Genomic DNA, 23217 nt, shown 5'->3' with positions numbered 1-23217 from the left:
TTTTCACATTTTTATTGTTAGAAAGTGGTGAATTATGCATTTCTGATTTACTTGATTAATTTTTTTTACCCTGATTTTTGTCAAATCCTACTTGGATAAAAATTGGAATTCAATTAAAAATTCAAATAGAACTGTAAAATTGTGGTTTTATTAGTTAAATGGAACTACTTTAACTGCGCTGAATACAAACAAAAAGCACGTCTATCAAAACATGTTTTGGATTTAATGTGAATTGATTATTATAAAAAGGAAGCAATGACTAGGCCTCCTAGGTGTTATGGTAATATAAATAAATAATAATTATGTGTAGTTAGTGAACTGAAGTGATTATTTCTGGTCACCATTGTCTTCACAATTTTAGACCCCATCCTCTCCCACCTAATAGATTTAAAGTGGAAAACAAGCTTTCCCTGTTTTTTCTACTCTCAATCAGTTTCTTAACTTTGAATGAGGTAGTCATTGAACTGAATTAGTGGGATAAACTGAAATGAAGAAAATACTCTCTTCTGCACATGTAGAAGAATCTACCACTATCAAAAGTTGGTTTAGCCTTTCAACAAATTCTAGTTCCAGGTACTTAGCCAGTGACTTCCATCAGTACAGTGGTCTGACTTTCTTTAAAATTCAGCAACAAATAGTTATTGTTTGAATATTATTTTTTATTTAATTTAAATGATTTTAATGCACTATAGTAAAGTTAGGTCTTAACATAGGTTATCATAATTTCAAATTTAATTTTAAATACGTTTTTGTAAAAGGTAAAATCTATTCAGCTAAAAAAAATCGATTTATTTTTAAAAAAGGGATTTTTTTTTTTAATCCACCTTGCTGGAAGGAGGGGCAAGTATAGTGAGTGAGACCAAACTGATCCCATCTCCTCCACTGCCTTCTGCTCACAGATCCAGACTGGTCCTGAATCCTCTTTGGCCAGAAACATAGTAAAACAGGCTGGGCAGGAACTGGCAGAGAGAGCAGCTTGAAGCTGGGCTGAGGAGAGCAGCCTCGTTTACTGAGCTGAGGAAGGAAAGAGTGCTGGAGCAGGAAGTGAGGCAAAAGTAGAGGGAATGGAGAAGAGTAAACTTCGCTCCCACATTTAAAAACCCTGGGATAAAGAGTACTGTGTACAAGGGTTAATAATCTGTTAAATCTCCAGTGAAAGTACTATTTGCAGTCTAAAATAATGACTTTAAATCAGTACAGATATGCCAGGTGCATCCAGAGGCTAAGCACAAAGTCAGTTCTGCTACTCGCTGAACACTGTTTAGAGAGATGTTCCCATTCTGCATTAGGACGAAACCTAGGACCCTTTCAAATTTTTTTTCACAAAAAATGAGCGTGCGCAACAGAGCGACAGATTGATTCCAGTCCCTCTCCCCAGAATAGCCAACAGCCAGTTGATTAGGGAACTTACCTGGGATGTGAGAGATCCAAGTCCCAGCTTAATGAATATTTAATTATTTACACAAAGTAAAACAGCACCAATAGGAGAGACAGAGAGAATCTGAGAAGGGACTTGGAACCTGGGTCTCCCACATTCCAAGTGAGTGCCCTAACCAATAGGCTATTGGCTATTCTGGGGCAGGTGTCTCTCTGGAACCAGAAACTTTATGGGAAGGTTTCTTAGGTCCAGGATGAAAGTTTCATCAAAGCTGATTCATTCTTGTGAAATGTCTTGGTTTTGATGACTCAGTATTTTCCAGCACAAAAAATGTTTAGTCAAAAAATTCCTAACCAGCTCTAATGAAATAAGGGTGGTCTACATGAACACTTAGTTTGTAGCAAGCTGGGTTGTAAATCTACCCTGCACAAGCCTGCCATGCAACTCCCCTGCCTCAAAAGCATAAGGATTCAGAACACATGTAATTTTAGCCTAGGCAGGGTAACTGCAGTTACTGGTCTTATTCTTACAAGTACCAATCTTTTAAAGTCTTACTCAAGCCATTTACTTCCATATTATCCTGCATCAAGGAGTTTCACAGGTTAATACATATACTGACTACTGAAATTCATAGCTGAAAATAATGACATTTTTTCTCTGAGATAATATCCACCAGTAAAGGGATATTAGTGACCATGAGGTATTAAGAACATTTATCTAATCATTTTACACCTAGCACATTTTGAGTTTGAAGACAGTAGAAGAACGGGCTAATTTATTTTTAGCTCACAATCATACTGTAGTGAAAGTGATTTCAATGCTTCATGACTTAAGTCCATAAAGCCAGCAAACACATGGAATCTTTCCAAGCCAGCAGACATGTGGAACCTTTCCATGAGAGGGGCCCTAAAGCAATAAAGGCGCTATCTAAATTCCAAATAATTATCCTCTGGTCACACTGCATGAAATGAATGTTGAGAAGTAACAATAGTAAATACTCAACAAATTTACCTGCCATGCGTCAAAAAGAGAATGGTTCATGATTTGACCTTCCAAACATATGATCAAATTAGATGTTGACTTATAAAAGCATGAAAAGGCTGATAATCAGGAAGAAGAAAAAAAGCAATTGCTTTTTCTTATTACAGCGTCTTATCTCAAGACAAAGATGTTATCTTTACATATTACGCTGTACTGAGCTTTTTTTTTTTTTCTCTCCATTCAGTAGGTGCATGCATGGTGGAAGCAAAACATAATGCAACCACAAGACTGTGGTCTGTGATCTCATCAGATCTCACAAGCTTAACAGTATCTTTAGAGTCAGTTCTTGGATTGGAAACTTCCTTGAAAAATCCAGGATGCTGCAGAAAATGATGTTAAGGAGGTATACTTCCCTAAGCCAGTACTGAACTCTCTCATCACTGTGGTGCTGGAAGAGCAGTAATCTTTCTGGATGAGACTTAAAACAGAGAACTTAAAATGCTTGAGTTCATTTATGAAAACTGCCATGGGATCTTTTAGAGTGTTAACCCAGATGTCCTGAACAGATTCAAACACAGTAAATATATTCTGACTTCAGTTCTTCTCACCAGTTTCTAGTGACTATAGAATTCTTCACTTCCTATCCTCAGCTGGCTTTATGTGATGTTAAACAATATTCACTGACCCACAATTTTATAGCTTCTCTTACCTTTCTTGATATAGATGATTTCACTTTCTTAAATGCTTCTTCAAAGTATTTTCGGCTAATCTTGATTTCTCCTTAAAAAGAACACCATACAATGGACTTAATGACTATGATTTACCCCCAATTCAGTATATAAAACACACACCCACATACTGCTTTCCAAATAACTTCCAGACTGCCATTAGTGACAATATCTCAAGTCTTTGCATTTGACTAACTGCTTTGTCTATTCTGCGTAACTGACTGAGGTCTGAGCCACAGGCTTTATGAACTTCTGAATTTCAATATCATGTCTAATACAGACTCTGTGATCTTGAGCAACTCCCTTCCATCAGTTACACCATCTGCAAAATGGAGATAATACTTACTTACCTCACAGGGTTGTTTTAGGTATCACTGTTCACAACTACAGATTAAGGGCTTGATTTTCAAAGTAACTGTAGCTCCCATCAAATTTAGCTAGAATTCAAGGTGCTCAACACTTCCGAAAACAAACAAGCAAGCAAGCTCTGGTCTACATCCGATGAAGCGAGCTGTAGCTCACGAAAGCTCATGCTCAAATAAATTGGTTAGTCTCTAAGGTGCCACAAGTACTCCTTTTCTTTTTGCAAAGACAGACTAACACGGCTGTTACTCTGAAACCAGCTAAAACTTAAGTCATCCTAGCTACTTGACTCCTAGGTGTGAAAACTTCATACCCTTGAGACACATAGTTAAGCTGATCTAAGTCCCAGTATATACACCACTAGGTTGCTGGAAGAATTCTTTCTTCAACTGAGCTACAGCCTTTTGAGGGGATGGATTAACTGCACTGAGGGACAAAACCCTTCCATTGCTGTAGCAAGCGTCTATGCTATAGGAGCACTGCTGCAGTGCCTTAGCTGTGCCACTATAGCCTCCATAGTGTGGACATGCCCCGACTTGCTAAAGATCAAATAGAAAATCTATGACAGGGCTAGCTTCAGAAGTAAGGGCTCCTCATTTTCAGTCCTACGCTCTCATCAGATTACATATTATACACACATTGGGGTTTTTTTTTTTTTACATTTAGGAAAAAAAACTTTCAACAACATTCCAAGTATTCTACACAACCCCCAGGCAGTTCAGCTCATCCCAGCACCATATTGACATTGTTTGGCACTCTCCAGCACCCAGGCAACCGCTTACCCATGTCATCACCCACCCAAACTTGCATAATCTGTATGCATATCAGGCTGTTTCTTTTTCCAGCACTTCCATCCAGAAATTACATGAATAAATAATTAGACTTAATGAGTCTTGAACACAGCCTTTGAGATAACAGGTCTATTGGGAAACTGAATTTCATTCCAAACGAATGGAAAAGAAGTGTGCATTGTTCAGCTCTCACTAGGAAACATAATGTATGTGGATTTAATAGACAACAGGATCAAATCAGTACATAGATTTAGTACAACAACTATTTATCATGCACATAGGTAAGCTTCACATCAGACGTGCTGAATGTAGCAGAATGTGTGTTTTTAAAAAAACTTTGGTGATTGCTTTATATGTATTTCATTAAGACACTTTCAGCTTCACTATCCTGCACCACCACTTTTCATGCTGTACTTTTTTTTTTTTGGTAAAACAGAGGACCTGAACATCTAGTCCTGTCAATCCAGGACTTCTCATGAACATAGTTAACCACTGTGGGTTTATTTAATGTAAGTCAGTAAAAATGTTGGTTAAAACTATAGCCACCACTAGAGCAAGATTCCACACAGATGGGGCTCAGGTAACGATGATTTCTCTTCCAGAAAGGTAAAGTAAAATCTAGCTCAGCATTCCTCCACCTCATCCCCTCTTTTATACCACACAGACAAACATCTGGAAACTCCCTGTGACTGACTCAGAGTGTGTCATGGGGAACACACTGAATTATCGAGAGATCTGTAAGCATTTCACGCTAAATTAATTCTAAGCCATGTCAGGTCCACAAGTCCAACAAGCAATAGTATAAACATCTCCAATTTACTGTGCTGTTGTGACCCAAATGTTTACTTCAGCGTTTTCAACAGTTCAATAGACCAGAATTCCCTTTCAATGGGTTTCAGTATCTATCTTAATGACAGCAGCAGGAGCATTTGATAGGCACCTATCATAGCTTTAAAAAATAAGTAAAATGCTAGAAATACAGATCATCAGATTAATATCTTAAAAGGTGGTCAACTAAGGTTTTACAACACTAGAAACTAGTATTTTTACTTTGAACAGGAGAAATCACCTCTAGGGCCTCATCTACATTAATTAAAAAAACCAACAAAATTTTTCACTTACTAACTGCACCACATTATAGCAATAGTGGGATTTTTAAAATCCCCTAATGTAGACAAAGCATCTGAGGGAGAGGAGAGTATTCCTGTTTCCATGGCCCATTTAATTCATGGTCTTTATGCAGAGACTCCCAAAGGGGCCAATCATCATGGTGGTCCCTCCACAATGTGGACACTTGTCTGCTAAGAAGGGCAATAAAAATCAGATTCATTTAATAAAAGCCACCAAAATAGCACTTGGACAGCAATGACTTTTGGTCCCTAATTGACCCAGAATGGAGTCATACCTGTGACCTGGAGATGGTAGGCCACACATTAGATAACAGCTCAGTTATCTGTATGTGCTCAATAGTCTGCCAGAGCTCCAAGTTTGATCTGAATGCTTTCTCTAACTAGTAAAGCTTGGAAGAGGCACTGAACCTATAACAACAGCCTGGCCTCCTGTACAATTCCTGGATCAGAGAAACACTTGAGTAAACCTGAGGTCCAGCAAAAATGACTACCTACATCTAGCAGACAGATGGCAGATGCACTGTTTGATACATGCCCTTGTCTACAGTCAGACATAAAGAGAGGCCTAAATCCAAACCTGGGAAAACAAGAGAGAATACTTTAATGCAAATAATAAAAATGGTAATAGAGTACAATACTAGCTAGACACACCAGTTAGGACAGTGGCCCAACTGTGCTGTACAAAAACATAGTAAAAGACTTTCTTCACCCTGATGATTTTAGAATCTAAGGAAAGTTACAATGATCTAAGCCAGGGGTCAGCAACCTTTGAGAAGTGGTGTGCCAAGTCTTCATTTATTTACTGTAATTTAAGGTTTTGCATGCCAGTAATACATTTTACATTTACAGGCGCCGGCGGCTGGAACCCCAGACGGAACCCCAGACCAGTAATGGGCTCAGCCCACTGCCAGTGTGGGGTTCCGGCCGCTGGCCCCTGCCAGCCGGGGTCCCAGTCACCGACCCCGCTCAGCCAGCTGCCGGGCCGGGGTTCCATCCATCCAGGCCAGCAGTGGCCTGAGTGGGGCTGGCAGCCGGGACCCCAGACTGGCAGCAGGCTGAGCCACTAAAAATCAGCTCATGTGCCGCCTTTGGCATACGTGCCACAGGTTGCCAACCCATGCTATATGCAAAGGCATGAATTTAAACTGATATAGTTATACTGGTACAAGCCCTCCCATGCAGACATTCTTATTTCAGTATAAGAGGCCTGTTAGGATATAGATATTCAGGCCTGTCTATAAAGGCCTATACTCTAAGAATTTAGGTGTAATCTTATCACTTGGCTAATTATAGAGGTATAAAAGAAAATCAAAATCACTGTCTGCTGGTGTAAGGGCCTTCTCTTACTGTGACAGTCTGAGGCCCTGTTCTTAGGCTAAGGCCTTTGGCTAAGCAGCAGAGGCAGCCATAAGCTGGGAAGCGAACAGTCACATCCTCACATTCCAAACTAGTCACATCGAAAGAAGGTGCTATTGGGCTGTTAGGCACTATCAGGACAGGATTGTATTCCTATCTCCTCCAGAAAAAGGGAAGTGCCTAGAAAATGTAAAAGGAAACTTAGTTTGATAGCATCCTGTCTGGCAAGAACTCACTTATCAATGGCTGGGATGTGAAATCCTCACTTCTGTATTGTTTTGTCATTATACTTCCCACTTTGCTATTGTTTGTCTGTATAATCTCTCTGGTTCTGTGATTGTTCCTGTCTGCTGTATAATTAATTTTGCTGGGTGTAAACTAATTAAGGTGGTGGGATATAATTGGTTACATAATCATGTTACAATATGTTAGGATTGGTTAGTTAAATTTCAGGAAAATGATTGGTTAAGGTATAGCTAAGCAGAACTCAAGTTTTACTATATAATCTGTAGTCAATGAGGAAGTGGGTGGGTGTGGGTGGGAGGGTGAGGGTGAGGGAAATCGGAGCAGGGAATGGGGGTAAGAAAATTGGAATCATGTTTTGCTAAAGGGGGAAATGGGAACAGGGAATGGGAGTAAGGAAGTTGGAATCATGTTTGGCTAAGGGTAGGAATGGGAACAGGGACACAGGTGTAAGGCTCTGTGGTGTCAGAGCTGGGAAGGAGGATACTAAGGAAGGAAACTGGAATCATGCTTGCTGGAAGCTCACCCCAATAAACATCAAATTGTTTGCACCTTGGACTTCGGGTATTGTTGCTCTCTGTTCATGCGAGAAGGACCAAGGAAGTAAGTGGGTGAAGGAATAAGCCCCCTAACGAGGCCCTTTTTGGGTTTATCTTAAGTCACTTGGGGAGGGGCTTAAGGAGTTTAGTAATGACTAATCCGAGATTGTCTTTAGAACTCAAGAACAAAAAAGGTAAACCAGGACAGTTTAATTTTGTTTTTAACTTTTAAAAAAAGTATCTGTTTTCCCACCATCATCATTAAGCAGTTGAAGGTCCCAATAGACCCTACTACATTTTTATACTACTCATCACTATGGTATCTGACCCACATTCAAACAATTATCTAATCTTGCATGCAAACTCCATGGGAAATATACCATCCTTGATCTGATAGACACTGGAGAATTATTGTCCTTGCCAAGATTTCACTTTGAAAGACAGGGGAGCAAAGAGACCTGATTTATTGTCACTGAGATTATCATGATGCAATCAGACAAAAGCCCATTTAAACTGAATAATTATGTATATAGATTTATTTTATTGTTGAAGTTACTTTCTGTCTCCAGTGATACATTAAGAAATGTCAAGATGATATGCCAGCAGGAGAGAAATTTCTTCTCCATTGCTTATCGCTAGCCACATAGGTGATTATTTTATTTTTATTTATTTATTTATTTTACAGAGCAAGAGAAATATTTAAGAAATGCTAAAGAATAAGTGTTACCTTATTCTCTTTCACAGCATACAGGTTGATGAAGGACAGAGAACACCCTGGGGACAGATCTCGCTCCCCCTGCCCCCCACACCAAACGATTTCCCCCCACCCAAAACAGGTAGACAGGACAAATGCATTTTCAATTAGATCTTGAAATGAAATCAAATAAAGGCTGGATTTGCCTTTAAGGCTCAGCATTCCAGCATGGGTGCACAACCTTTGCAGCCCCAATACATCTGGAACCACAGCTGCTGCTACACCCTTTTACAGGACATAGCATGCGCTCCTTCTCAGGGGAGGCCTGCTTTGCTGACCAGTGCAGAAGGTATGTGGGCCATTATTCCGCTTTCCTTCTGAAGAGGGCAACGGGAGCTAGCCTCAAGCAGTCATACTCCCTGGTGCAAAGACTGGATCTCTATTAGACTCCTGTGCAGGGGGCTCAAAGGGGATGTGTGTGGAAGTACTTTACACCTCCCTTTTTAAAGTACTTTGAGATCTACTGATGAAGAGTTCTATATAAGACCGAGGCAGGGATGGGCAAATTTAAGGTAGCAAAGGCCCAAAAAATCCACTAAAACTCTTTGGCAGGCCATACATTTTTTAAAAGCCGCCATGTAATTCATAACGCAGAAGTGCTTCCTACAATACAGTATGTTAACATACAATTAACCATGTGTTAACAGTGTAAAACCTCAGTATTCTCATATATAAAATCCCCTTCGAGCACAATCTTTAAGAGAAATACTAACATGCAGTTCTATTAACTTAGTATGACAGAAGGTGAGTGGGGCTAGACAGAAATTAGATTAGAAAAATGTCACAATTCATAGCCACTGAAACCACAGAATGGTTGTCAGATAGTGACCGCACAGGGATTTTTTCATTCCAAATGTGAAGTTATCCTCTAAAATGTATTCTACCTGCCCCTAAGAACACCAGAAATTACAAATTATTTTAGGTCTTTGGATTAAGATCTTCTAAAAAGGCTTAAAAATGCATTTCACACAATCCCAGACTATATACTAAACAACTAGACTTGCATAGTGCAGGAAGCAAGCCAAAGGCTCTGAGGCACCAGAATTCCACTTGAATTTTTATGACCCTATTGCTATTACAAGTAATACCCAAGGTAACTATAACAAAGAAATTAGAGGAAAAACCCTCCATTTTTACGTTGTGCATTTCACAGCACTTTATATAGAATGAATTTCAGTTTCCCTGTTCAGTCCAATTAGTTTTCCCTGTTTGTGGGGGATTGCACAGCAAGAGGGGAGGAAAAAAAAACAACATTTTTTTAAAAACAGGAAAATGTGATTTTAAAACTACAAAAATTGGTAGAGGGACTTATGGGCAGATGCAGTACTTGGAACAACTTAACTCACTGTTGAAAAAGACCAGTATTCCAATTGATGGTGTCCCTTTAGTGACAGCTCTTCTATTAGTATTCTGAAAAATTTAAAAACTTTTATTTGGCCAGAACCAATGAGAGATGAAAGGTGTTCTGCTCCTCATGCCAGTTTTATTTGAGAGCACACAGCATGTCAGAATTGGGTTTTGCACAGAGGAAGGTTAAAACGCATATCCATTCCCTGGGAAAAGCATAGTAATCAAAAATATTTTCCCAAGCCCAAAAAAGACACTCATCTTCTCCCAAGACCAAACAATTTCTGGCCCAAGTATTCACAATTACATGTGTGCAATTTACATGTGCAAGCACCACATCTGCTCTATCAAAATGGATAATCCTTTATGCAAGGGACCAGACAATTTCACAAAGTACCTTAGTCAGATTGATTACAATAAATATTTGAAAATTAGGCCTGCAACTCCATGCCCAAATTTGAATGTCTAATACTACTAAATTTTTTAAGCAAAAGCCCAGTTTCTAATAAATTTAACTTCAGCATCTTTACTGGAAATCCATACTCGTACACCTATTGTATTCATCACAATCTCTTAAAAGCAATGCCTCCTAAGGGTTATGTTTATATCTTTTCTCAACAGAAACCTTCCCACCTAGGTTTGGTTGGCCCAGTATCCTCCAAGAGTTCAAGCAGATTATGTTTATGACTTTTAACTAGTTTAACTACTTTCACCACTTAATCATCTTCCCACTGTTCCATTTAGACTTTATATGCTTGTCTTACCTTTCTTGCTCTTCCCATTCTGTAGGGCCATTTCCTGTCTCAAGGCACAAACTGAAGCTTCACGCACTAGAGCAGAAAGATCTGCCCCCCTAGAGACAGATACAAATAGAATGGATCATTTTAGGATACATTTCTATCCATCATCTCTATTTGTGATGACATACATACAGCCAGGAGAATGCAAAAGATGCAGAGAAAGTATAAAAAGTGTATTTGTTTAAAAAAAAATTGCTGGTTATAAAAAGCATCTGAAATCAAGTGGTGATCAAGGTGAGTTTAAAGATCTACTTCTCTCAGTAATTTACACACCTTGGGATTGGGAATGCAGAAAATAGAGAATTTGGTACAAAGGTTATATATGCTTCACAAAAAACAATAGTTGAGTTAGATTCACTCAGAGGATCCTATATCACTTGGAAGATTATAAACTACAGTGCATTTGATCCTGAATAAACCTGACACAGAGACAAGAGGAGGGAACAGCTGGCTTATTGATTCTTCACTGAAATGTGCACTCTTGAGAACCACCTAATGCATCCAGAGTAGGTATTTCAGACATTAACTATGGCTCTGAATTTATTTTGTAGACAAGAACCAAGTACAGCAGCCGTTCCTAGCTTTTTTTTAGTCAGAGTTGCATCTCACAATGGATTGGCACCTGGACATTCCCTATCCCCATGCAACTGTTGTTGTTCTCCAGGAAAGAGGGGAACAGGGCAGCAGTTATGCTGTGAGAAGCTGAAGGCCAGGTATGAAAATCATCAGAAGTATACCTGGAAATTGCTTTGGAAACCCAGATATGTAAGTAGATCAGAAATGTTTAGGAAGACGCTATTAGGTTTATTTATTTTATTTTGTAAGGCTTGTGAACTCCTCTGTGCTAACCCCAGATTGCTTTTGTTTTGCTTGTAACCTTTATGCTGAACCTCAAGAGAGCTATCTTGATGCTTAATTTTTGTAATTGTTTCTTTTAAGATCTAGCAAAAAGCCTAAGTTCCAGATGTGTTTCCCTTCTTTTGGGGTTTAATAAAATTTACCTTTTTTAAGAACAGGATTGGATTTTTGTGTCCCTAAGAGGTTTGTGCATACGTTATTTAATTGGCTGGTGGCAACAGCTGATTTCCTTTGTTTTTTTTCCTCAGTTCTTCCCAGGAAGAGGGGTGAAAGGGCTTGAGGGTACACCACAGGAAGAAATTCCCATGTTTTCCTTCCTGGGTTCTCAAAAGGGGGGTTTTCTTTTTGCACTGGGGTGGTGGCAGCATCTACCCATCCAAGGTCAGAGAGAAGCTGTGACCTTGGGAGTTTACTACCAGCCTGGAGTAGCCAGTATTAATTTTAAAAATCCTTGCGGGCCCCCACCTTCTGAACTCGAAGTGCCAGAGTGGGGAATCAGCCTTGACATGGGCTTGTACTCTTCACTTTGCTCTCTCCCCAGGCTTCACCTCCTCTTCTCTATTTCATTTTCCACCAGCTGAGCCTGGCAGGCCACCAGCTGCCTTGTGTTATATCTTTTAACCTCACTGGAATTACCAAGCACTTTTTTCTGATCACGCCCCCACCTCCTTACCAACAGCTGGGACCGGGAAAAGTGGGAGCCTGTGCTCATTTAAAGTATTGTCAAAGAACCTTGCTTGTGGGGGCTATTATAGACTGGGGTTATGTCTGGGTCTAACTGGGGAACACGTGTTGTTTTGTGACCTCCATTTTGTGATCATAATAATCATTGTGACTTTCACTTGGCAATGCAACTTCCAGATTGGATTAAGACACCCACATAGGGTTGAAAACCATTCTAATCCTGACAAGGTCAGTCTGTCCTGGACACTCATGCTATGGTGGGGGACACCACTACATGCAAGTGGACCAGACTAAGAAGATGGAAGCTAGGACGGGCTGCCTGGCCTAGGGCCACTAACCAGCCCTCAGACTAATAGGGGGAGGAGAGGGTGAGATCAGAGCAGGAGGGCTTTGTTATTTTCCAAAGATCCGTAACTCTCAAGTGCTTTCAAGAGTAAAAGTATCTGTGGTAAAGAAACTCTTTTGTTGGGTAGGAAATTGGTACATCAATTTTTCCATAACAACCACCTCCCTTTAAAAACTCAAACCATTCATCTGCAGCTGGACTTACTTAAATAATTAAACAACTCCCTTGCTGAGCCTGTGTTCCTTGCTTTAATGCCATAGTGTCCCAGAAGGGTTTCATTAGATTCCCGAGCTCCCACAGCCAGGTGGGCTCTAGTGGAGAACATGTCTAAGCAACGTGGGCTCAGAAGGCTGTGGCACCAGTTCTGCGGGCTCAGGCACCTGGATTGCTGGGTTCCACTGTGCAAGAAAGGTGTCAGACGAAGTCTGCACTAGGGAGTGTGCCTGAGAGACCCAGAGCTAAGAACAGTGATCAGTCAGGACCCAGAACAAGGGGGCTTAGAAGTACATGGGCCGGGGATTGGAATTGATTTACAGCAGCACATCCAGAGGGGGAGACTGGGCCAAGTTGTAACAGGAGCACCCAGCACCCTCATCTTTTATTTATAAATACACATCCATCTCATAGAGTTAGCTTCACTGCTAGAAAGGATCTGATAAGTTTCTCAGCCCTGAACTTTCATCCAGGATCTCATCTCACATCTTGAATACTGCAATATCCTTTTCCTCTGGCTTTGACAAATGCAGTCTTGCCACTCGGATATCCATTCACAATGCTGCTGCAGAGATGACTTTTCTATCTTTTGTCACTTTGACCACATCACCCCTCTCCACACATCCTTCCATTGACTCCCCCTTCTCTATTGCATCCAACATAAACTGCTTGTCTTCACTTTCAAGGCCTTTAACAAACTATCCCCGCTCTACCTATCATCTCTCATTCACTTGAGACTGTGATGCCAGCTTTCTTTGCCCAACTGTTAAATTTTCAAATAAGCACCGTTGTGTGCTCTCCAATGTTGCCCCTCATGCTTCAATGGAGCTTCCATAAATATCTGCAAAGCCACCTCATTATCCTTCAACACTCTCCTTAAAACTCTCCTTTCCCATGATGTCTACAAAAAACAACCACCACACCCTGGCAATAGTTAGGCCACCAATACACTGATATCACTACCTATTATATAGGGCAATACTGTCTCATGGTTTCCTTGTACTTTCCCATCTGTCTGTCTCCACCTGTGGTCTCTTGTCTTATATTTAGATTGTAAATTTTTTGGGGTAGGGACAATGTTTTTGTTCTGTGTATAGTGCCTAGCACCATGGGATCCTCCCCAATGACTAGGGCTCCTAGGCACTACAGTAATAATTACTCTAACCATAACATCAACCACCTTAATTTTTTACACTGAAAATTAATTTTTATTGCACAGTACAGAAATTAAGAGTGCAAAGTCTTTAGGGGAGCAATTATTACCTCAAAGAATACTTAAGATTAACTAATCAATCGTGTCTATCAGTTTGAAGCTTTGATGAGTTGTGCAGTGCTATGGGTTTGCAAATGACTGATAAAAGTGGTTATTAAATTTGCATCAAATCATTCCTTTGGACATTTGTACTACATGAAGGCTCCTCGAGATAAAATATGTCTCCAATACTCTGTGTCACATACAATACAAACTTTACCCATTTCTGTGAACTAACTCAGAGAACAAGCTATGTGTACCAGTTTTGCCTACCCACTTTTACCACCTTTAACTGTGGATCCAGTTTAGAGACAGGTTTCACATTTCGTATCTGAGGTTAAGTGTAAACATCACAGAAAGAGAGACAAGGCAAAGAAAAAAGGACACAGTGGCCATTCCTAAGCTACAGTAGTGTCAGGCACCACCAGACTATTGTGTAGGAAGAGGAAACCTGTACCATCTACAACGTCTTAGTAAATCCCTGGAAAAACCTCAAGTGTAAGTGACGGAAACAGAGGGAAAGGCGTTTGAACCCTGAGAGTCAGCAAGTCCAACTTCCTGTTAATAATAATGTAAAACACATTAACATGAGTAAAACATTTCTCACTGCATGCATTAGAATTAAAAATAGAAGACACTCACGTATAGCAATCACAACGCTGATCATAAGCAATTTCTTCAAGGTTTACATCAACATCCAAAGGGGGTCGGGTACCATCCTAAGGAGTCGGGGGTGATGGGAGAAGAAAAGAAATGGTATTTTTTTAGAAATAAGAAACCTCCAAAGTGACTATCACACAAAGATCATGTGGTCAGGCTGCACAATTTCCTGATTAGCGGGGGATTAGTACACCTCAGAAATGGACAAGAATGAAGACCAGGTCTGCAGAACCATTTGACACTGAATTGATTCAGAAAACGATGCTGAATTCCAGTGCTGATGCTAGATGAGTCAAGTTCAGCATTACCCTTACAGAGAGGAGGAGTCCAATTATGCTGTTCACAATTCAAGAAGAATGTTGAAAAATTGGAGAGGATTCAGAGAAAAGCTACAGGAATACAGGATGGGAAAACATGATTTATAGGGAAAAACTCAAGGAGCTCAATCTATTTATCTGATCACAGAGAAGGTTAAGGGGTAACTTGATCACAGTCTACAAGAACGTGGGCCACAGAAATTTGATAATTGGAGTGCTCTTCAATCTAGCAAACAAAAGTATATAACAATATACACTGGCTGAAAGTTGAAGCTAGACAAATTCAGACTGAAAATAAGCTGCAAATTTTTAATAGTAAGGGTAATTAATCACTGAAACAATTTACCAAGGGTTGTACTGGATTCATCATCATTGGAAATACTTAAATAAAGATTCCCTGCGCACCCCCCCCCATATGTGCTGTATTTCAAACAGGAATTCAAGGAAATTAAGCAGGAAGTCAGAGATAATCAGAGTTCTTCCCTTTGGTCTTGGATTAATGTAAAGCAGGGGTGAGCAAACTACAGCCCACAGGCTGCGTCTGGCAGGTCAGACATTTTAATCCAGCCCTCGAGCTCCCACCAGGGAGTGGAGTCAGGGGCTTGCCCCACTCCATGCATGCTGTGGCTCTGCGTAGCTCCCAGAAGCAGCAGCATGTGCCTCCTCCAGCACCTATGCGTAGGGGCAGCCAGGGGGCTCCACACACTGCCCCTGCCCCAAGCGGCACCCCCACAGCCAATGGGAGCTGCAGGGGCAGCGCCTGTGGACGGGGCAGTGTGCAGAGCCACCTGGCCGTGCCTCCACTTAGGAACTGGAGGGAGGACAAGCTGCTGCTACCAGGAGCTGCTTGAGGTAAGCGTCACCCAAAGCCTGCACTCGACCTCTTCCTGCGCCCCAACCTCCAGCCCCAGCCCTGATCCCCCTCCCATCTTCCGAACCACTAAATCCCAGCCAGGAGCACCCTCCTGCACCCCAAACTCCTCATACCCAGCTCCACCCCATAGCATGGGCCCCAACCCCCTGCCCCAGCGGAGCCCCCTCCCATACCCTGAACTCATTTCTGGCCCCATCTCAGAGCCCTCATCCCTCCCAACCACCTGCCCCAGCCCAGAGCCCCCTCCCACACCCCAAACACCTCATCCCCAGCCCCACCCCAGAGCCCGCACCCCCAGCCAGAACCCTGATCCCGCCCCCCCACTCCAACCCCCAATTTTGTGAGCATGCATGGCCCGCCATACAATTTCCATACCCAGATGTGGCCCTCAGGCCAAAAAGTTTGCCCACCCAGATATAAAGTGTTACAGAACTATGTCTCTACTTCCTCTTCTCCTTTATACAGATATTCTTAAAGCACGGTGTAAGGTCAACAATGTTGGTTAGCCAAATGTTTTCCAGCTTTATTTAAGAGAAATTTTTCTGGGGAAGAAGTAGACTGAAATCAAATAATGGAGAAACATATGCAGCATAGTTGTAGCCATGTTGGTCCCAGGATATTAGAGAGACAAGGTCGGTGAGGTAATATCTTTTATTGGACCATTTTCTGTTGGTGAGAGAGACAAGCTTTTGAGCCACACAGAGCTCTTCTTATCATAGAATATCAGGGTTGGAAGGGACCTCAGGAGGTCATCTAGTCCAACCCCCTGCTCAAAGCAGGACCAATCCCCAATTAAATCATCCCAGCCAGGGCTTTGTCAAGCCTGACCTTAAAAACCTTTAAGGAAGGAGATTCTACCACCTCCCTAGGTAACGCATTCCAGTGTTTCACCACCCTCCTGGTGAAAAAGTTTTTCCTAATATCTAACCTAAACCTACCCCACTGCAACTTGAGACCATTACTCCTTGTTCTGTCATCTGCTATCACTGAGAATAGTCTAGATCCATCCTCTTTGGAACCACCTCTCAGGTAGTTGAAAGCAGCTATCAAATCCCCCCTCATTCTTCTCTTCTGCAGACTAAACAATCCCAGTTCCCTCAGCCTCTCCTCATAAGTCATGTGTTCCAGACCCCTAATCATTCTTGTTGCCCTTCACTGGACTCTCTCCAATTTTTCCACATCCTTCTTGTAGTGTGGGGCCCAAAACTGGACACAGTACTCCAGATGAGGCCTCACCAATGTCGAATAGAGGGGAACGATCACGTCCCTCAATCTGCTGGCTATGCCCCTACTTATACTCCCAAAATGCCATTGGCCTTCTTGGCAACAAGGGCACACTGTTGACTCATATCCAGCTTCTTGTCCACTGTCACCCCTAGGTTCTTCAGGCCTGGGAAAGGTATTTCCAGTGTCATAGCTAAACGAAAGGTGGAACAGATTGTTTAGCATAAGTAGCACATATTCTAAGGAACCATTCAAGGTAGAGTAGCCTGTTAACAGCTCTGCAGTCCTAGGACAAGAAGAGGCAGTTAGTGGGTTTCAGATTGTTGTAACAACCAATAAGTCCAGTGTCTCTGTTCTGAACACCTGCATAACGCTTTCAAAAGATGAGCCTCGGAGCTTAAGTTCGTAACTCTGCTAGATGCTAAAAATCACAGACTGAACAGAGACAATGGATTTATGGCAAGATTTCTGTACCAGCTTGAATTTGTACTATTACCCATTGTGCCATGTGCATCTAAACTAGATTGTAAATTCAATAGTGATGACACCTGTCTTAGGTTTTATACAGTGTTGAGCACAATGTCAGTGCTCAAACAAGGGTCCATGTATCCACACTTTTCAGGTTTATGTATCCAGAATGTATGGCTGAATTCTTTGCAATGTGCTGAAAAAACATCTTATCCCCTATTTTAACATGTAATATTTTCCACTCTCCATGGCTACATAATTCAGCCTGGAACACTACAACCTAGGAGTGAGATTACTCAATAGATATTTTATATTGGCTTGTAAACCAATTGTTTTCTGTGAAGTCTCTCTCTCAGAAGGTCCATCTTTATGCAATATAACCAGCAGCTGAACATTTAAAGAAGAAAAACCCCAGTGGTCTTACAGTACAGGAGAGTCATAATTGGAACAGCCTTACTTTTTCATATTATGATGTTTTTCTCAGCAGGTAAATTTTGGACAATTCAATTTGCAGAAGTGGTTACATTTATACTTAACCTTTCATCTGAAGAATCCCATCTACATCCAGTATCACCACTGAAATGCAGCTACCTATGCCAGTGGTTCTCAACCAGGGGTACATGTACCCCTGGGGGTGCACAGAGGTCTTCCGGGGGTGACATCAACTCATCTAGATATTTGCCTAGTTTTACAACAGGCTACTTAAAAAGCACTAGCGAAGTCACTAAAAACTAAAATTTCATACGGACAATGACTTGTTTATACTGCTCTATATACTATACACTGAAATGTAAGTACAATATTTATATTCCAATTGATTTATTTTATAATTATATGGTAAAAATAAGGAAGTAAGCAATGGTTCAGTAATAGCGTGCTGTGACACTTTTGTATTTTTATGTCTGATTTTATAAGCAAGTACTTTTTAAGTGAGGTGAAACTTGCGGGTACGCAACACAAATCAGACTCCTGAAAGGGGTACAGTAGACTGGAAAGATTGAGAGCTACTGACCTATTCTACATGCAGAATAGTACAGGATAGGAGAAGTTTTGAACAGAGACCCTGGGGACAAGCTTCCATTCACATGACAAGTACTATGGGATCTTTACAGTGAACTGCATGGCCCTCAAGTTAGTTACTTTGGAAGACTGAAGGGCAGAGTTGACCATGGTGAGGTCTGAACCTATGGTTGAACTTGAGGATTAGCTTTTCAAAATCATCTTCTCATTTTCAATAGGTTTTGGTATGGAGAATTAGTAGAAATTTCCAAGCAGTCTCCAATCTCCAATTCCAATAAGCATCAACTTTGCATTAGAACCCCACAGCTGTATCCTAGCTTCCCGCTTCCTGGATTGGCAGGAGTTGCGCTTGATAACAAGATGTTGCATTCAGTCCTCCAAATGGCATAAGGGCTGGAACATTTTGCATCACTTCAGAACTCCTCCTCCCAATTGCTTCAGGCAAACTCTTCAGCTGGTGGGTAAAAGTGTTTAGATGGAAGGTGTGTACTGTGTGTGGGAGAAGACAGCAAGGGGCTTCTTAGAGCTCTAGTAGTGAAACGCAACCCCACCCCCCACCCCAGAAAAGGGATGGGTGAGAGCCACCCACTCAAAGACACATACCTCTATCCTGAATGTGTCTTATATTCGGGTATAACAAGTTTGAACACATGCATATAAAAAAGTAGTTTGATCACGCAGGTACTTTAAATATAATCTGCAAAAGGCTTGTGTCCTTCTTTGTTTAAGATGCAAAAAAAAGGCCTGAAAGGGTATGTCTCCCATAACCTTCCTACATACTATCACCTTTACCTGGAGAGGTGTGTTGTTGTTTCTTTACGTTAGAAATACAGGTCTTTATCTAGTTTTAAAGACTTTATGGTGACTGGAAAACTAGTGCAATGATTTAGGCTACGAGTCAGTCACGGATGCTGTGATTTTACAACACCTCCATGACTTCCTGAAAATTATAATTCAGCCCCACACGGCAGGGCTGGGGCTCTCAGGGAAGGAACTTTTTAGTTAGACTGTTTAAAACTTGTATCTACTGAAACATATTGAATTCCAATGCCTAACACACACTTGGGAGTGTTGAATCTTTAAAAAATATTCCTTTCTTCCATCATTTAAAGAATTAGAGTAGCTCAAGACTTCTCCAAGATCCCCATAAATTCTCCAGCTGAATTGGGTGGGGAGGGCAAGAAGGGAGGAGGTAAAGCCCAACCACAATAAAACATTTTCTTCCTCCAAAAAGCTTTTGGGGTCTTCTTTGTATACCACAAAAGAACAAAAAATGGCACAAGCCCAATTTTTAGGAGATACTTAACAGGTCACCTTTAAAAAGAAATTGTTAAAATTACAACCCCATCCCCCATAATGTGTCCTCAAAACTGACTCGTTAAAAAAACAAAAAAAACCACCCCAAAGAACAGTCCCCTCTATGGCTTCAGAGCCAATAACTGACAAGGTAACTAGGTTGTTTCAGGTAGGCTGAGTAAATGGAGAGAGGCTTATTTCCACAATGCTATTATACAAGAACAACGTGTGAGAAATATTTGAAGCAAGTCAGAGTCCTAGTGGGAGTCAGACTCTTGCATGAGTCATGACAGAAGCAGACATGTTCCAATCTCTCTCCACATTTTGCCTTCCATTATGAGATTTATTAATAGCCCACATACATTCAACCATAACACTGCCTACAATTTCAAGGGAGTTTTTGTGTTTTTTTTTTAAATCCTCTTTCACGGTTTCCTCCACATCATTCGTGGAGTCTTTAAAGTCCCATCCCTTTTTTAGATACAAGCCTCAGCCAATTTTTCAATTCAAGGAAATTTGACGGGACTCTTTCAGAGCCACCAACACACTAGTCCCTTAGTAAAAGGAAGAGGTGCTTCTGAATAATTCAAAACACTCTTCATATCTTATTACTGAGACAGTATTGTTATGCTGTACTCTTTACCTAAGAGAGAGAAACACTGCAGCAGGAACAGAATCCAGAGCTCATGCTGGGCAGAGTAAGCCACTACCCACAGATAGAATCCACAATTTAAAAAAATCTTTTTTTTACATCTACCTCTTCCTGCAGCCCTAGCACACCCAAGTCTCCTATTGATCCCAATGGGAATCACATAAATAACTACTGCTGAATAAGGTCTATAGCTGGAATTTGTGTCTAAAGTTTTATAAATCCACCATCAAACACCTTGGTATGACAAAGAGAGCAGACCCAACAGATATACAAAAGCATTGTATGCACATTCTTATGAAGGAATGAATCCCATTAATTTGTCCTAATTGTGAACATAACATGGGAACTAGCATTTTCAGTTTAATTCTCAAGTAAGGCAATTTTAGATCACCTATTATTGTTGGTCCATATCAACCTTAATCACGATGTTAAAAAAAAAAAAGTTGGGTGCTTCTTCTAATTACTCTTTATTACCAGTTATTTTAATGTTTTGTCAAACTGGGCCCTGCAATTCTTCTGTGATTGTAGTTTGTATAGTATTATTCCACACAACTTAAAAAAAAGACAGTTACCTTTTTCCGTAACTGGTGTTCTTCGAGATGTGTTGCTCATGTCTATTCCACAGTAGGTGTGTGTGCTTGCCACGCGCACCGGTGCCGGAAGTTTTTCCCCTACCAGTACCCGAAGGGGGAGCACCGCTGCGCCCCCTGGAGTGGCACCTCCATGGCGCGGTATAAGGGGAGCTGTGTGCTCTCCCCACCCTCGGTTCCTTCTTGCCAGACAACTCCGACAGAGGGGAAGGAAGGCGGGATGTGGAATAGACATGAGCAACACATCTCGAAGAACACCAGTTACGGAAAAAGGTAACTCTCTCTTCTTCTTCGAGTGATTGCTCATGTGTATTCCACAGTAGACGATTCCAAGCTATATCTGTTGGAGATGGGTAGGAGTTCACAGATTCCCAGCCCTACCGAACCCGGCATCGTCCCTGGTTTGGGAGACAATCGCATAGTGCAAGGTGAACGTGTGAACAGAGGACCAGGCAGTGGCCCTACAGATGTCCTGAATTGGGACGTGGGCCATGAAGGCAGCTGATGAGGCCTGTGCTTGCGTCAAGTGTGCCTTCACAATCAGTGGCGGGGGAACTCCTGCCAGATCACAACAGGTGCGGATGCACGAGGTAATCCAGCGAGAGAGGTGCTGGGTGGAGATCAACCGCCCCTTCATGTGCTCAGCCGAAGCAATAAACAGTTGTGAACACTTCCTGTACGGCTTAGTCCATTCCAGGTAGAAAGCCAGCGCCCTACGCACATCGAACGTGTGGAGGAGGTGTTCCTCATTAGATGTGTGAGGCTTGGGGCAGAGGACAGGCAGGAAGATGCCCTGGCCCATGTGAAAGGCAGAGACATTATCCTTGTGAAAAACCGTGTACGGGGTCCAGAGCTCAGGGCTCTGACCTCTGATACCCGCCTGACAGACGTGATGGCAACCAGGAAGGCCACTTTCCATGAAAGATGAGACCAGGAGCACGTGGCCAGAGGCTCGAAGGGGGGTCCCGTGAGATGGGACAACACCAAGTTCAGATCCCACTGTGGGACAGGGAACCTAGCATATGGGAAAAGACGGTCCAATCCCTTGAGGAACCATCTGGTCAAAGCACAGGAGAACACCGGATGACCTTGCACCGGTGGATGGAAGTCCAATATGGCCGCCAGGTGCACCCTGACCAAGCAGCGTGCCAGGCCCTGGGTCCTAAGGTGGAGGAGGTAATCCAGGATAAGCTGAATCGGGGCGGTCGTCAGGGAAACACCCTGCTCAGCAGCCCACCTGGAGAACCTGGACCACTTTACCAAGTAGGCTCAGCTTGTGGACGGCCGCCGACTTTCCAGGAGGATGCATTGGACCCCTTCCAAACACGTCTGCTCCTCCCCGCCTAGCCATTGAGCAGGCATGCTGTGAGGTGGACAACCTCTAAGTTTGGGTGGAAGAGAGGGCCTCTGTTCTGGGAGAGCAAATCCGGGCGAAGAGGCAATGGCTGCAGCAGGGCCACCACTAGGCTCATGAGGGTCCCGTACCAATGCTGCTGGGGTGATTAAAATGACCCATGACTTGTCTAACTTCAATTTCTCTAGGACCTTGCTGAAGAGGGGAAACAGGGGGAAGGCACAGAGAAGCTGGCCTGACCACGGCAGGAGGAAGGCATCTGAGATAGCACCCCGTCCCAAACCCCCTCTGGAGCAGAACCGGGTGCAACGATTGTTCTGCCTCATCACGAACAGGTCCACCTGGGGAATTCCCCACACTCGGAAGGTCTGGTGAGCCACCTCTGAGTGGAGAGACCACTCGTGCTGGGAGGAGAAATCCCTGCTCAATGATCGGCCCATGTGTTGCGGGCTCCCGGCAGGTGGAAGGCCCTCAGGAGATGTTGTGGGCTATACAGAAGTCCCACAGCCTAAGGGCTTCTTGGCAGAGGGCCAAGGACCGGGTCCCACCTTGCCTGTTGATGTAAAACACGGAGGCCATGTTGTCCGTGAGGACCCTGATTATCTTGCCCTGTAAGTGTGAGCGGAAAGCCACACATGCCAGGCGTACCACCCTGAGCTCCCTGACGTTTATGTGGATGGACAACTCCGTGGTCGACCACAGTCCTTGGGTTTGAACTGTCTCCATATGGGCCCCGCAACCCAGGTCTGATGCATCGGACACTAGCTCCAGTGACGGGGCCAAGTTCTGAAAGGGGACCCCTTGGAGCCTGTTGCTCGGGGAGGACCACCACCGTAGGGAGGTGATCACCGGGTCGGGCATGGTGAGCACTTTGTCCATACTGTCCTGGGCCTGGGAGAACTGTGAGGCCAACCAAAGTTGGAGGGGCCTCATTCGGAGTCTGGCATGGTGTACTACATACGCGCACGCCAACATGTGACCCAGGAGCTGTACACACAC

General features: G+C 42.5%; 1 protein-coding gene across 2 annotated transcripts in view; it reads right to left on the bottom strand.

Moving 5' to 3' along the window:
• The window catches only part of NVL (nuclear VCP like), a 74036-nt gene that overhangs the window by 2982 nt on the left and 47837 nt on the right, over window positions 1-23217 (bottom strand). The window contains exons 20-22 of one of the 2 annotated variants that reach the window (XM_077813698.1): window positions 14406-14482; window positions 10375-10463; window positions 3069-3139 (exon numbers count right to left, since the gene is read on the bottom strand). In XM_077813698.1, the coding sequence (XP_077669824.1) occupies window positions 3069-3139; window positions 10375-10463; window positions 14406-14482 (237 nt within the window). Of the gene's footprint in view, window positions 1-3068; window positions 3140-10373; window positions 10464-14405; window positions 14483-23217 lie in introns of those variants that run through there. The other variant, XM_077813699.1, reaches the window with a different exon arrangement.

Source organism: Eretmochelys imbricata, chromosome 3 (genome assembly GCF_965152235.1).
Source record: "Eretmochelys imbricata isolate rEreImb1 chromosome 3, rEreImb1.hap1, whole genome shotgun sequence".
NCBI classification, from domain to species: Eukaryota; Metazoa; Chordata; order Testudines; family Cheloniidae; genus Eretmochelys; species Eretmochelys imbricata.
The sequence above is the reverse complement of the archived record's forward strand: the minus strand, read 5'-3'. Positions and strand labels throughout refer to the sequence as shown.